General features: G+C 41.4%; 1 protein-coding gene across 1 annotated transcript; it reads right to left on the minus strand.

The window, feature by feature from the left end:
- Window positions 1-2,580: 2,580 nt before the first annotated feature.
- On the minus strand, window positions 2,581-11,833 carry nfkbie (nuclear factor of kappa light polypeptide gene enhancer in B-cells inhibitor, epsilon). The gene is made up of 6 exons (XM_038968545.1): window positions 11,085-11,833; window positions 8,376-8,478; window positions 6,619-6,829; window positions 4,231-4,319; window positions 3,207-3,455; window positions 2,581-2,880 (listed from the first exon to the last, which is right to left on the minus strand). Exons 1-6 carry the CDS (start codon window positions 11,426-11,428, stop codon window positions 2,812-2,814), a joined length of 1,065 nt encoding a protein of 354 aa, XP_038824473.1. The 5' UTR covers window positions 11,429-11,833; the 3' UTR covers window positions 2,581-2,811.
- Between the last annotated feature and the right edge of the window lie 4,287 nt (window positions 11,834-16,120).

Raw genomic sequence — 16,120 nt, forward strand, 5'->3', positions numbered from 1 at the left:
CACCAACTACTTCACAGAGTTCAGTGTGTCAAATCGGAGGGCCTGTTGTCCGGACCCCTGCCAGTCTCTTTGGGGGTGCGACAGGGTTCAATTCTCGGGCCGACTCTTTTCTCTGTATACATCAATGATATCGCTCTTGCTGCTGGTGATTCTCTGATCCACCTCTACGCAGACATCACCATTCTGTATAGTTCTGGCCCTCCTTTGGACACTCTGTTAACAAACCTCCAGACAAGCTTCAATGCCATACAACACTCCTTCCGTGGCCTCCAACGGCTCTTAAATGCAAGTAAAACTAAATGCATGCTCTTCAACCGATCACTGCCCGCACACGCCCGCCCGACTAGCATCACTACTCTGGACGGTTCTGACTTAGAATATGTGGACAACTACAAATACCTAGGTGTCTGGTTAGACTGTAAACTCTCCTTCCAGACTCACATTAAGCATCTCCAATCCATAATTAAATCTAGAATCGGCTTCCTATTTCGTAACAATGCATCCTTCACTCATGCCGCCAAACATACCCTCGTAAAACTGACTATCCTACCAATCCTTGACTTCGGCTGCCATCAGTTTTGTCACCAAAGCCCCATATACTACCCACCACTGCGACCTGTATGCTCTCGTTGGCTGGCCCTCGCTTCATATTCGTCGCCAAACCCACTGGCTCCAGGTCATCTATAAGTCTTTGCTAGGTAAAGCCCCGCCTTATCTCAGCTCACTGATCACCATAGCAGCACCCACCCGTAGCACGTGCTCCAGCAGGTATATTTCACTGGTCATCCCCAAAGCCAACTCCTCGTTTGGCCGGCTTTCCTTCCAGTTCTCTGCTGCCAATGACTGGAACAAATTGCAAAAATCACTGAAGCTGGAGTCTTATATCTCCCTCACTATCTTTAAGCATCAGCTGTCAGAGCAGCTTACCGATCATTGCACCTGTACACAGTCCATCTGTAAATAGCCCACCCAACTACCTCATCCCCATATTGTTATTTTTTTTCTTTCTCCTTTGCAACCCAGTATCTCTACTTGCACATTCATCTTCTGCACATCTATCACTCCAGTGTTAATTGCTAAATTGTAATTATTTCGCCACTATGGCCTATTTATTGCCTTACCTCCCTAATCTTACTACATTTGCACACACTGTAAATAGATTTTTCAATTGTGTTATTGACTGTACGTTTGTTTATCCCATGTGTAACTCTGTGTTGTTTGTGTCGCACTGCATTGCTTTATCTCTGCCAGGTCGCAGTTGTAAAGGAGAACTTGTTCTCAACTGGCCTACCTGGTTAAATAAAGGTGAAATTTGTAAAAAAAAAATAAAAAAAAATTTAATGAACAGAAATTCTGAACATATGTTTAGGAACGACAAGAAAAAAGTGAAATGGTGTTGATTATATTCTGTTTATTACAAAATATAGGAGTTTGAAACTGTTAAGAGAAGGCTCAAAGATCAAAGCTAATTGATCAGAGAGAAGGAGGATGGTTAAACAGGGAAAATATAACTGTATTGAAAATACATCTATTACGATAAAATGTGTCTTACCAACAAAGATACTGGCAAGGCAATACATTCAAAGTATAAATCAATAAATGAAATATACAATGAAAGATATTAAGTTATGATAATAGATAAAGAACCTCTTTATGATAACAGATTTACAGTGACTAAAGTTTTTAAAAATGTAAAGTTCCATTCTGAGAGCTTAAACAATTTTCACTTACAGCATGACAGCAATGCATTTTCTTAATCAGTTAGTATACACATTTGATAGAGGTAGATTCCCTGTATTTTATAGGGAAATTAAACATTTGAATTCTTCCCACTCATACTCATCTGTTTTTGATAGTAAATTAATGTAGTTCATTTAGTTTCCAAGTGAGATTTAACTGCTCCTAGTATTTGAAAACGGGTAAAGAACTAATTCAGTAGATATACATTTTCCCCTTTGTACCTTTTGCTAGTGGAGAAAAAGCTACTTTTCAATGTGAATTTCTCATGCAGAGGGACGAATTCTAACTTTGACTTTTCATGCACAACTCAATCTTACATTGACTTCAATGCATGATTAACACAAAAGGCATGCAGATTGCAGGTTAGTATTCAGCCCATATAGTATATAGTCATGATGTACAAAACATTAGGAACACCTTCCTAACATTGAGTTGCACCCCCCCGCCCCTCCCCTTTGAACTCAGAACTGCCTTAATTCATCGGGGCATGGTCTCTACACGGTGTCCAAAGCATTCCACAGGGATGCTGGCCCATGTTAACTCCAATGCTTCCCACAGTTGTGTCAAGTTGGCTGGATTTCCTTTGGGTGGTGGGCCATTTTTGATACACACAGGAAACTGTTGAGCGTGAAAAACCCAGCAGAGTATGCAGTTTTTGACTTCCTCAAACCGGTGCGCCTGGCCTCTACTACCATACCCCATTCAAAGTCACTTAAATATGTTGTCTTGCCCATTCACCTTCTGAATGGCACACATACACAATCCATGTCTCAATGGTGTCAAGACTTAAAAATCATTATTTAACCTGTCTCCTCCCCTTCATCTACACTGATTGAAGTAGATTTAACAATAAGGGATCATAGCTTCCACCTGGATTCACCTGGTCAGTCTATATCAGCAGGTGTTCCTAATGTTTTGTTCACTCAGTGTACATGCAATATAAATGAAAGTAAACCATCACACAATAACAAACATGATTGAAGTAAAGCTACAGTTTTCCGATGAGGCTCAAGATGTTCAAGATTCAAAATGTCTCCAGCTGTAGAGTATATTCAGGTGGTGAGAGTACACTCAGAATGGCCCTCCAACCACTGACCTGCCCTGGATTTGAATGTCATCAAAAGGGAAAAGAGCAAGGATCTGAAAGGAAGCCATATGGTGGGGGTTTATATTTCACATATTTTATACCTCTGATCCAGACAACAGTCCAGTCAGTCTCTTTCATAACAATAAATAAACTGTGAATGTTACAATTTCCCCCCAAATATGTATTTATAGCATTCTCAGTGAATATCACCGGACTTCGAGTCAAACGCCAAATACACTTTGAGCTGATTTCCCAGACACAGATTAAGTTTATAGCTATAGTCCTGGACTAAAAAAAGCATGTTCAATGGAGAATATTTTTTAGTCCAGTACAAGGATTAATTTGTGTGTGGGAAACTGACCCTTCCTGTATAACTCACATCATCATTGCCATCGGCTAGATCCAGTGCCGTCTCATCCTCCATGTTCCTCAGCATCTTGTCGGCCCCAGACTGGCAGAGCAGGTTGGCGATGGCTGCGTCCTGCCGGCCCACCGCCAGGTGAAGTGGCGTGCAGCCGTTAAACATCGCAGCGTCCATGTCAGCTCCCTTGTTCAGCAGCAGAGTCACAGAGATCACGTCGTGGAGCTCCACGGCCAGATGGAGAGCTGTCTTACCACTTGTACCTTCCTGGGGGACAGAGAAAAGACAGGCAAGGGTAAGGGAATCGGTAAATACAATTTCCCTTCAAAAAAGGATAGGGTGAGGGAAAGGCCACTAGGGGGAGCAAAGGACTAAACAATCTTAGTAAGGAACTGTCCTCCTCAATTCACTATCTATTCATTCTAAAACTGAAAATGTGCCAATGTCTTGAACACATAAAATTAGGCAAATTATATCTACTGTATAGCAAGCTTATTTCCCCCAGAAATATATCTGGGGTAGGTAAGGTCAGTCTGCTATGTTGTGTTGAGTTCTATATCCATCTATATGTGACTCAGACTTGCTGGCCTGGGCCTATTCTCTGACACGTCAAGCATCTCCAGAAAACCCCCTGGTTCCCAGCCAGCCTCATCACGACCCAACTCTAATTACATGAATCCATCAGAATCCACTGAGCTCAGGCCGTATCACTATCAGTACAGTAAAGTAGTAAAGGACATAACTTGAAGGAGAAAGTCTGAACCTCTAAATATATATATTTTTAAATACCATGTGTTCATTAATGTATCACATTTGCTCAAATCATGACATGATACATTCCTTTAAAGACAGTCCTCAAAGGTGTAGCTTGATCATCTAAATCGAGGTAAATGTATATCTGCCCTACTACAAATGAAGAGGATTTAGGAACGACACAATGTTATGAAGTACTAACTACAGTATTACAGCACAATGTAATGCAGTACTTGAGTAATACAAGGTTATTGTAAGGGAGTACACCCGGGGAAGTCATTGGACAAACCTGGATGTTGAGGTCTGCCCCTTTCTTCATCAGTAGCTTCATCAGACAATGCTGTCTGTTCACAGTGGCTAAGTGGAGACAGGTGAGACCTGAAAACAAAGACACACATTCCTTTAAAAAAATATCACCTTTCAAAAATCACCTTTCTGAATGAGGGATTAGATTATTTTGACTACATGTTATAGCTAGTATCAAACAAGCATCAGTAAGGTCATGCCACGTGACACACAATAACATACATAAGCTACTTAACAAACAAAATATACAATTGTTTACAACCATTAACATGATTTCCATCTCCAAAATCTACTTAGCCGGGAACATCGAATACCAGCTCGACAGCAACAACAAATCATTTAGACCACAGTCTTGTCTCGCACAGAGCAATGTCGCAATAAAACACAAAGTGCGAGGCAAGAACAAGCTCGCACAGATGCCGACATACTGTAGACGCCAACACAACAGGAAGTGGCACTAAATAAAGAGATATCACATCATGGTATCATTATAGCCTCGCACACAGCGTGCAAGGTGGCAACAGCTGATCATCCTGGGCCCTGTTCAGTAGGCACACAGCGTGCAAGGTGGTAACAGCTGATCATCCTGGGCCCTGTTCAGTAGGCACACAGCGTGCAAGGTGGCAACAGCTGATCATCCTGGGCCCTGTTCAGTAGGCACACAGCGTGCAAGGTGGCAACAGCTGATCATCCTGGGCTCTGTTCAGTAGGCACACAGTGTGCAAGGTGGTAACAGCTGATCATCCTGGGCTCTGTTCAGTAGGCACACAGCGTGCAAGGTGGCAACAGCTGATCATCCTGGGCTCTGTTCAGTAGGCACACAGCGTGCAAGGTGGCAACAGCTGATCATCCTGGGCCCTGTTCAGTAGGCACACAGCGTGCAACGTGGCAACAGCTGATCATCCTGGGCCCTGTTCAGTAGGCACACAGCGTGCAAGGTGGCAACAGCTGATCATCCTGGGCTCTGTTCAGTAGGCACACAGTGTGCAAGGTGGTAACAGCTGATCATCCTGGGCTCTATTCAGTAGGCATACAGCGTGCAAGGTGGCAACAGCTGATCATCCTGGGCCCTATTCAGTAGGCAAACATTGTGCAAGGTGGCAACAGCTTTGCAAAGAAGGGCACCTATTGGTAGATGGGTAAAAATAAAAAAGCAGATATTGTATATTTCTTTGAGCATGGTGAAGTTATTAATGACACTTTGGATGGTGTATCAATACACCCAGTCACTACAAAGATACAGGCGTCCCTCCTAACTCAGTTGCCGGAGAGGAAGGAAACCGCTCAGGGATTTAACCATGAGGCCAATGGTGACTTTAAAACAGTTACAGAGTTTAATGGCTGTAGTTACTCCACAATGCTAACCTCATTGACAGAATTAAAAGAAGGAAGCCTGTACAGACTAAAAATATTTCAAAACATGCATCCTGTTTACAACAAAGACTAAAGTAATACTGCAAAAAATGTGGCAAAGCAATTCACTTTTTGACCTGAATACAAAGTGTTACGTTTGGGGCAAATCGAGTACCACTCTCTATATTTTCAAGCATAGTGGTGTCTGCATCATATTATGGGTATGCTTGTAATCGTTAAGGGCTGGGGAGTTTTCAGGATAAAAAAGAAATGGAATGGAGCTAAGCACAGAAAAAATCCCAGAGGAAAACCTGGTTCAGTCTGCTTTCCACCAGACACTGGGAGATTAATTGACCTTTCAGCAAGACAATAACCTAAAACATAAGGCCAAATCTACACTGGAGTTGCTTACCAAGAAGACAGTGAATGTTCCCAGATGGCCGAGTTACAGTTTTGACTTAAATCTGCTTGAAAATCTATGGCAAGACTTGAAAATGGTTTTCTAGCAATGATACGTTTTGAAAAGAATAATGGGACAATATTGTTTATTCCAGGTGCAAAGCTCTTAGACACTTACCCAGGAAGACTCACACCTGTAATGGCTTTCAAAGGTGATTATAACATATATTGACTCTGTATTGAATATTTAAGTAAATTAGATATTTCTGTATTTCATTTTCAATAAATGTGCAATTTGTTTTGCAAAAATATATATTTAATAGCCTGTAACACAACAGAATGTGGAATAAGTCAAGGGGTATGAATACTTTCTGAAGGCACTGTACATTATGTAGAACACACATGTAGAATAAGGAAAGTAACAGCTCTATTCATGACATTTATAGCTGTAATATTTAATGTTTACCTACTGTAGTGGGCCCAGGGTTGTATTCATTAATGCACACATAGAAAAACAAAAATGAGTGTTTCTTATATGGCAAGTCCAGGTAGGCTCTCCCTGTTTCAGTCAGTTATTTCCCCATTCGGTGCCTAAAGAATATGGGCCCTGCTCTCTCACCTCTCCAGTTCTGGGTCTCCAGCACGGAGCCCAGCTTGCTGGGGGAGACATCCCGGGTCATCTCGGTGGCGCATTTGGCCTGGCCCTGCTCGCAGGCCACATGGAGCGGCGTGTTGCCCTCCTGGTCCTGGAGCTCCAGGCTGGCCCCGCTCTCCACAAGGCCCCGCACCACCGAAGACAGGCTCAGGTAGGTGGCAAGGTGTAGCGGCGTCTAAGGACCACGCATCAAAATATAATTACTTCTATGGGTACACTCAATATGGCCGCCAGTCCACCCATCACAGAACATTGACTAGGATGGGGATCCCCTTTCTAGTAATTCTATTTCTATGGAAACACATAATAATCCAAACAAACATCCAACAATGGGTTAGTATTACAGGTTGGTGTGATATCTGACTTGGAGTCAGAATGGGCTCTCTTTTAAAGTGAATTTAGTACAATCAGGGTTGCTAAGAGCTGATCAAGGATCTGAACTTAAGTACAGTAGCTAGTATCTACATTGAGTGTACAAAACATTAGGAACACCTTCCTAATATTGTGTTGCACCCCCTTTTGCCCTCAGAACAGCCTCAATTCGTCAGGGCATGGACTCAAAAGCGTTCCACAGGGATGCTGGCACATGTTGACTGCAATGCTTCCCACAGTTGTATCAAGTTGGCTGGATGTCCTTTGGGTGGTGGACCATTCTTGATACACATGGGAAACTGTTAAGCGTGAAAAACCCAGCAGCGTTGCAGTTCTTGACACAGTCAAACTGGTGCGCCTGGCACCTACTGCCATTCCCCATTCAAAGGCACTTTGCTATTTACCCTCTGAATGGCCCTCATACACAATCCATGTCTCACTTGTCTTAATAATCATTCTTTGACCTGTCTCCTCCCTTTCATCTACACTGATTGAAGTGGATATAACAGATGACATCCATAAGGGATCACCTCGATTCACCTGGTCAGTCAATGTCATGGAAAGAGCAAGTGTTCCTAATGTTTTGTAGACTCAGTGTATGACTCAGCTTAAGTATAGAATAGTTGAACTCTTTAATGCCATAGGAAGCCATACCAAGTGAGGGGATGAGCAACAATACATTGGTAAGTAACTAAAATAAATAAAATGTAGGCCTAAGGCATCTCAATGTGGAACTGCTGATTGAACTGTGTGGGGGGGGAATATAATGACTAATATAACCAGTAGGTCTACCACTGCTTACGTGGCTTTTGGTAAACTCTAACAGAACAGAGAAATAACAAGGCTATGTGTGTGTGAGTCACGGTGTAAAACGCTGACTGTGTCATTTCTGCTCTCTCCGCTTTCCTCTCCATCAGGATTTCTCCAACGCCACGTCAGCTTGCCCCCCCTGCATGTTCACTCAAACCTCCTCTTAAATCTGCCCTGTCTAGCTTAAATGTTTTTATCTATGAGACAGAGAAGATTCCAGATAAGATTCCTCCACTCTTATTCGTTTTTTAAAGGCGGGAAAGCAGTGGAGTTTCCCCATTTCATTTAAGCTCCCTTATGAAATAACTCTGGAACCACCCACCGAACCGTTACGGTGGGAGGATGCACAACTGGAGAAAGGGGAAGAGAATTTCTCTTGAATTACACGATGCAGAAATAACATTATCACCTCTGTCGTCATAAACATTGGCAATTGCAATCATCAAGAGGAAGTATCATGAAGGTTAAGTCAGTTTCAGTACACCAGTATGACCAGTGTTGAGTGTGTAAAGAGAGGAGTGTTGCTTTGTTTACTGTACCTGGTACAAGTTGTTCTGGATGTCCAAGACATCTTTGGGGAACAGCTGTATCAATTGGTTGGCAAAGTGTTCATCTTCATGGATGATGGCTAAATGCAGGACTCTAGAAGGGGAACAAAAACAAAACAACTTTTCTCATTACATTTCTATAATAAATCAGATTGATTTATAAAGACCTTTTTTCATTAAACGTGTCATAAAGTGCTTTTACGGTGACCCGTCCTAGGCCCCACAGCAAGCAAAAGCAGTTTTGAGTTACTGTCACTTAAACGTTGCATTCGACCGGAAAGTGAGCTGCCCGAGGAGAGTGGAATCGTTTCTCATTCAAAATGTCCAGTTACTTTCCTTTAAACGTTTAAAAGTAAGCAGCCTCAGGAGATGAGAACAACATATAATTTGATGGAAAGAATTACCTGTTTGAGCATTCTTAGAATGATATCCAGACCTACCTGGAAATGTAACACATTGCATTAATGTCAACTGGTTGCTTAGAAGGCCACACTCATTGGTTGCGAATGTTGTGCAATAATGGGACTTTTATGCAAAGAACAGTCATGTCAGGAGGATGTTTCATTCCGCAAAGCACTTTTCAAATATGTATCTTCTTGGGTATCATTCACCACTAGAACCGTAGTTACTTGAAAAAGAACAAACAAAACTATCGGTTGATGAAGGGATGTTTGACATACACAAACCGCAGACCTATGAACTTTAACTACACAGTTCAAATACAAATGCAATGAATTTTGTTCTTTACTGCACCCCATTCACGCTGTCATCACATTTGGTTCATACAGTCAAAGTGGAAAACAGCAACACCAAGAAACACTCACCCCAAATGCTAAAGGGGAAGTTCTAGCAGACAAAAGAGTCAAATGCAGGAAATGGGCACAACAGTGCTTAGTTTAACCTACATCAAGGTTTTCCAAAACACATTGTTCACACACTATTCCCTACAAAGTGCATTACTTTTGACCAGAGCTACATTTTCAACCTAACTAACTGATGTGAAAGTAGTGTAGAAGGCCGATAAGGCCAAAAGTCTGCATGTCTGTGGTAACTGTATGAGTTTCATTAATCCGCCTATTCTTGGGAGATAATTACTATGTGAACATGTGCCCTGCCTCTTCTATCATGGGGAATTTCCAGTGCTGTGTCTTTTACACTTCTGCTTTCCAAGTCGAGGCACCTCACAGGAGTTCATCTGCAGCTTTCACACAAAGGCCTGAGAGTATGTATCACTCCACACTTAAACTCTCCTCTTAGTCGACATCACATGCCATGATTATTGGGATTAGGATAAACATGACACAAGCAAAGAAAGAGCTGTGCAGGGCAAAACTACAGGTCATTCTCCAAGCCTTGACTTATTCATCCAGACAGCAACAACAATTGGTGGTTGTTTTGATTGTTTGCTGCAAATTGGTGCAGTAGGCCTAGTCTACGAAAACGCTTCCATCTTCAAATTGTTATTGTGGTTAACACACTCAGACATCCAGTCATTCCATCAGACATGACGGCATCAATGAAAACGTCACCTGTTTGTTGACAGTGGTAATTTTAGCCTATGCTTTCATTGCCAGATGAAACCCCTAAGAGGACAGCCAAAGAGTACCACCCATCCAATTCTGTAAGATCTACCAGGTTGAATCTGGAAGGGTCTCTAGGTGCTTGGGGCAAAGAGTTGGTTTTTGGATTGGGCACAAATGTATGGGGTAGGACAGACACCATAATGTGCATTAGAATTGAATTGACAGACATTTGCATGGCCCAATTGGTACTCAATATAGCCTATGCTATGTATTTTAGACAGGGGAAAGTCATATTATGTATACAGATACTAAGGACGCCGCTGCTGCGACTCTGTTCTTTATTCTTACTCTTATTATCTATTCTGATGCCTAGTCACTTTAGCCAGCGTTTATGTACATATCTACCTCAAATACCTCATATTCCTGCACATTGATCTGGTAGTGGTACTCCCTGTATATAGCCCCATTATTGTGTATTCTATTTAAGCAATAAGGCCTGGGGGGGGGGTGGTATATGGCCAATATACCCGGCTAAGGGCTGTTCTTATCACGACACAACGCTAAGTGCCAGGACACAGCCCTTAGCCATTGTATATTTGCCATATATCACAAACCCCAGAGGTGCCTTATTGCTATTAAAAACTGTTTACCAACAGAATTTGAGCAGTAAAAATAAGTGTTTTGTCATACCCGTAATATACGGTATGAAAGCTGTCAGCCAATCAGCATTCAGGGTTCAAACCACCCAGTTAATAATCCTCTTTTTAACTCTGCATCTTTAGGGAGGGGTCATAAACAAACATTTCAATGTAGTCTACACCTATTGTTTTCGGCGCATGTGACAAATATAATTTGATTTGATATTGTCAAATTAAACTAAAATTAGCCGACTGTTGTCCATACTTGTGTCTATACTGAAAAATGTCTCAATTTTTTTCACAATTTCCTTCTGGCTATTTGTGTCCAACAAGAATTTTGGGCAGATCCCAATGTAATTAATTAAAATGCTCTAAGTTAACCACGCCTTGGCATGCACACACGCATGCGTGTGTTTCTTGAAACGTTGTTCACCAAAATTTCGTCGCCATGACAAGAACACGTTTTACCTTTTCAAAAACACAGCCATAGGGTAAATTAAAATATTAGTTATTTAAAAAGAGGTAAATAAAAAACGTACGTGTCTCCATCTTCAGTGATGGTGGTGAGAAGGTTTTCTTCATGTTCACTACATTCTGTGTTCTCTGCGCTGTCATCTTTAGACTTTGAAATGTTGCAGCCCCCTATAATCTCACTCAAACTCTCAACATTTAGTGACGATGAGCCATAAGCAGAATCCAACCGCTCCTCTGTGCTGGTGTTAGTCAATTTATCCCTGGCTTCATTGGGTTCAGAAGTCGATTCCCGATCTGTTTTGATAAAGGGGTCATCTTTCATTAATGATTGGAAGGATTCAACACCAGAGTCCATTTGATTATCCTCCAACAAATCCAATTTCCGCTTCGCATCTTCGGCGCTTTGCATGGTGGCCCGCGATCCACAGTCACTCCAGGTAGTCTTGACCGGTTTAATCCCTGAGAGGCCTATATGTTGCTTGATGGTGCGAGCAGTTCTCGGAGGAAAACTCGATCACACCTGAGTAGGAATTCACTGTTCCTTTCTGAAACCAAAGGTAGCGGTTGCGTTTCATGCCATCGGATCGAGCGCGTTTACTTTCCCCCACACCACCAGTTTAGGCTACATGAAAATAAGTGGAGTCATCTTGCAACAACGCATAAATGGTATAAACGCTTCCCTACACGCAAAATGGGACATTTACTTCAAAACATCATAAGAGTCTTAACATCAGCAACAGGCTTCAAAATAACTTTGGCACTGTCATAACCTGTGGTAAACCTGCATAGTTGAGAGCATGTGAGCGATGAAACGCGATAGGGGAAGCGCTCTGCGCTTACGTGAAAAGGCGGACTGTTTTTGTCTGGAGATGTGGATGGGGAATCCCCGAAGTGCGTATTATGCACTTACATTACAACCACCCCCAACGCTGTGGAGTGTCCCTGGTTTTACAGGATAGGTTTGAACTACACTCCCCGTGCCATACTTTCATTTGTGTTTCTTTGTAAACTAGTGTGTCACAATGTTCAAGTGAGTAAAGGCCATATGATAGGCCTAAAACAGCATAGCCTAGACCTGTACTCTAAATGTTGCAATATGGGGACATATAACTTTTTGTAGATACAGTGCCTTCACAAAAGTATTCACACCCCTTGACTTTTTCAAAATGTTGTTGTGGTAGAGCCTGAATTTAAATTGGATTATATGTAGATTTTTTTGGTCACTGGCCTACACACAACACCCCATAATGTCAAAGTGGAATTACGCTTTTAGAAAAATTCAAAGTCAATAAGTATTCAACCCCTTTGTTATGACAAGCCTAAATGCGTTAAGGAGTAAAAATGTGCTTAACAAGTCACATAATAAGTTGCATGGACTCACTGTGTGCAATAATAGTGTTTAACATGATTTTTGAATGACTACCTCATCCCTGTACCCCACACATACAATTAACTGTAAGGTCCCTCAGTCGAGCAGTGAATTTCAAACAGATTCAACTACAAAGAACAGGGAGGTTTTCCAATGACTTGCTAAGAAGGTAGATGGGTAAAAAAAAAATAAGCATATATTGAATATCCTTTTGAGCATGGTGAAGTTATTAATTACTCTTTGGGTGATGCATCAATACACCCAGTCACTACAAAGATCTAGGCTTCCTTCTTTACTCAGTTGGAGGAAGGAAACTGCTCAGGGATTTCACCATGAGACCAATGGTGACTTTAAAACAGGTACAGAGTTTAATGGCTGTGATAGGAGAAAACTGAGGATGGATCAACAACATTGTAGTTACTCCACAATACTAATCTAATTGACCGAGTGAAAAGAAGGAAGCTTGTACAGAATAAAAATATTCCAAAGCATGCATCATGTTTGCAACAAGGCACAAAAGTAATACTGCAAAAAAAATGTGGCAAAGCAATTAACTTTTTGTCCTGATTACAAAGTCTTATGTTTGGGGCAAATACAATACATTCCTGACTACCACTGTCCATATTTTCAAGCATAGTGGTGGCTGCATCATGTTACTGGTATGCTTGAAATCGTTAATGACTGGGGAGTTTTTCAGGATAAAAATGAAACGGAATGGAGCTAAGCACAGGCAAAATCCTAGAAGAAAACCTGGTTCAGTCTGCTTTCCATCAGACACTGGGAGATGAATTCTCCTTACAGCAGGACAATAACTTAAAACACAAGGCCAAATCTACACTGGAGTTGCTTACCAAGAAGAAAGTGAAAGCTCCTGAGTGGCTGAGTTACAGTTTTGACTTAAATCTACTTGAAAATCTATGGCAAGACCTGAAAATGGTTGCCTAGCAATGACCAACAACCAATTTGACACAGCTTGAAGAATTTTGAAAATAATAAATGGGCAAATATTGTACAATCCAAGTGTGCAAAGCTCTTAGAGACTTACCCAGAAAGACTCACAGCTGTAATTACTGCCAAAGGGGATTCTAACATGTATTGACTCAGGGGTTTGAATACTTATGTATCACGCCTGCTCCCGCTCTCCCTCTCTGGCGCTCAAGGGCGTCATGCTGCCCTTCATTACGCACACCTGTCACCATCATTACGTGCAGCTGCGCAATATTGGACTCCATTACTTTGTTGATTACCCCCTCTATATCTGTCTGCTCCTCAGTTTGTTGTTTGTTCCCTGTGTCAGCATTGATGTCGTTATTTTCCCCCTGTCCAGACGCTGTTCCTGTTCTGTTTCATGTCCGATGTTTATTAAATGTTCTCCCTGTACCTGCTTCTCGTCTCCAGCGTCGATCCTCACACTTATGTAAATTAAATATTTCTGTGTTTCATTTTCAATACATTTGCAAACATTTCAAAAAACATGCTTTCACTTTGTCATAATTGTATGTGTAGATGGGTGAGGAAAAAAATGGATTTAATCCATTTTGAATTCAAGCTGAAACACAACAAAATGTGGAATAAGTCAAGAGGTATGGATACTTTCTGAAGGCACTGTATGATTAAGCATTCACAATAGGCCATGGAAATGGAAATACAACTGGTGGCCTATAGTATAGCCTACTAATGCTTACTCACTGTAAACACAACTTCAGTGGCCAATATAACCTACTAGGCTAATGCTTATTCACTGTAAACATAATTTTAGTGGCCTATAGAAAAGCCTACTAATGCTTAAATCGCTGTAAACCCAACTGCAGGAGTTTCACAGCTGTTTTGAATCCAACCCCAAAAGGTATTTTTCACAGTTGGTGTTCAATATGTCTCCTGTAGGCTATTTCTCCTCTCTGGGGGGTGCTCTCTGATTTAGCTCATGGTATCACAATTTTAAAAAGAGGTATCATCTCATTTGTAGCCTTTTCTTGGAAACAAAAGAGAAAAATGTGTTCATGGGTGGACAGAGGGTAGTAGTCTGAAATCTGCCAAAATGCCACACCATTCCATAAGAGTCAAACCTGACCGTAAATCCCTTTCCCCTTTTCAAATTAAGCCTAATATCAGTATGGCCATTAGGGGGCAGAATCAACCATGTTATAGCAGATTATTTACCTTTGAGAGTTGATACCACGCTTTACAGCCTACAGTACAGGCGATAATACATTAGATGTTACATGTTTGACTACAGCATTATTGCAGAATTACTACAGCATTACCACAGCATTACTGCAGACTTACTACAGCATTACTGCAGACTTACTACAGCATTACCAAGGCATTACTGCAGAATTACTACACCCTTACTGCAGAATTACTACAGCATTACTGCAGAATTACTACAGCATTACTGCAGAATTACTACAGCATTACCACAGCATTACTGCAGACTTACTACAGCATTACTGCAGAATTACTACAGCATTACCACAGCATTACTGCAGACTTACTACAGCATTACTGCAGACTTACTACAGCATTACTGCAGAATTACTACAGCATTACCACAGCATTACCACAGCATTACCACAGCATTACTACAGCATTACCACAGCATTACTGCAGACTTACTACAGCATTACTGCAGAATTACTACAGCATTACTGCAGAATTACTACAGCATTACTGCAGACTTACTACAGCATTACTGCAGAATTACTACAGCATTACCACAGCATTACTGCAGACTTACAACAGCATTACCACAGCATTACTGCAGAATTACTACAGCATTACCACAGCATTACTGCAGACTTACTACAGCATTACTGCAGCATTACTGCAGACTTACTACAGCATTACTACAGCATTACCACACCCTTACTGCAGAATTACTACAGCATTACTGCAGAATTACTACAGCATTACTGCAGAATTACTACAGCATTACCACAGCATTACTGCAGACTTACTACAGCATTACTGCAGAATTACTACAGCATTACCACAGCATTACTGCAGACTTACTACAGCATTACTGCAGACTTACTACAGCATTACTGCAGAATTACTACAGCATTACCACAGCATTACCACAGCATTACCACAGCATTACCACAGCATTACTGCAGACTTACTACAGCATTACTGCAGAATTACTACAGCATTACTGCAGAATTACTACAGCATTACTGCAGACTTACTACAGCATTACTGCAGAATTACTACAGCATTACCACAGCATTACTGCAGACTTACAACAGCATTACCACAGCATTACTGCAGAATTACTACAGCATTACCACAGCATTACTGCAGACTTACTACAGCATTACTGCAGCATTACTGCAGACTTACTACAGCATTACTACAGCATTACCACAGCATTACTGCAGACTTACTACAGCATTACTGCAGAATTACTACAGCATTACCACAGCATTACTGCAGAATTACTACAGCATTACCACAGCATTACTGCAGCATTACTGCAGACTTACTACAGAATTACTACAGCATTACTGCAGAATTACTACAGCATTACCACAACATTACTGCAGAATTACTACAGCATTACCACAGCATTACTGCAGCATTACTACAGCATTACTGCAAAATTACTACAGCATTACAGAAACACAGTGCTACAGAGGATTACTTGAATAATATTAACTATAGAAGGCCTAGTCTTGCCCATAGCATGAAAAGCTACTCAGCAGATTTTCTGTGCATTTCAACTTGCTGTCA

Source organism: Salvelinus namaycush, chromosome 29, assembly GCF_016432855.1.
Source record: "Salvelinus namaycush isolate Seneca chromosome 29, SaNama_1.0, whole genome shotgun sequence".
Classification (NCBI taxonomy): Eukaryota; Metazoa; Chordata; class Actinopteri; order Salmoniformes; family Salmonidae; genus Salvelinus; species Salvelinus namaycush.

Coding starts and splice junctions, on each gene's coding strand:
- nfkbie (XM_038968545.1), bottom strand. CDS start 11,428: ATGCAAAGCGCCGAAGATGCGAAGCGGAAATTGGATTTGTTGGAGGAT. Junction 3,456..4,230: donor GGGCAGACCTCAACATCCAG/GTTTGTCCAATG, acceptor TCTGTCCCCCAG/GAAGGTACAAGTGGTAAGAC. Junction 2,881..3,206: donor TAGCCGATGGCAATGATGAT/GTGAGTTATACA, acceptor GCTTCCTTTCAG/ATCCTTGCTCTTTTCCCTTT.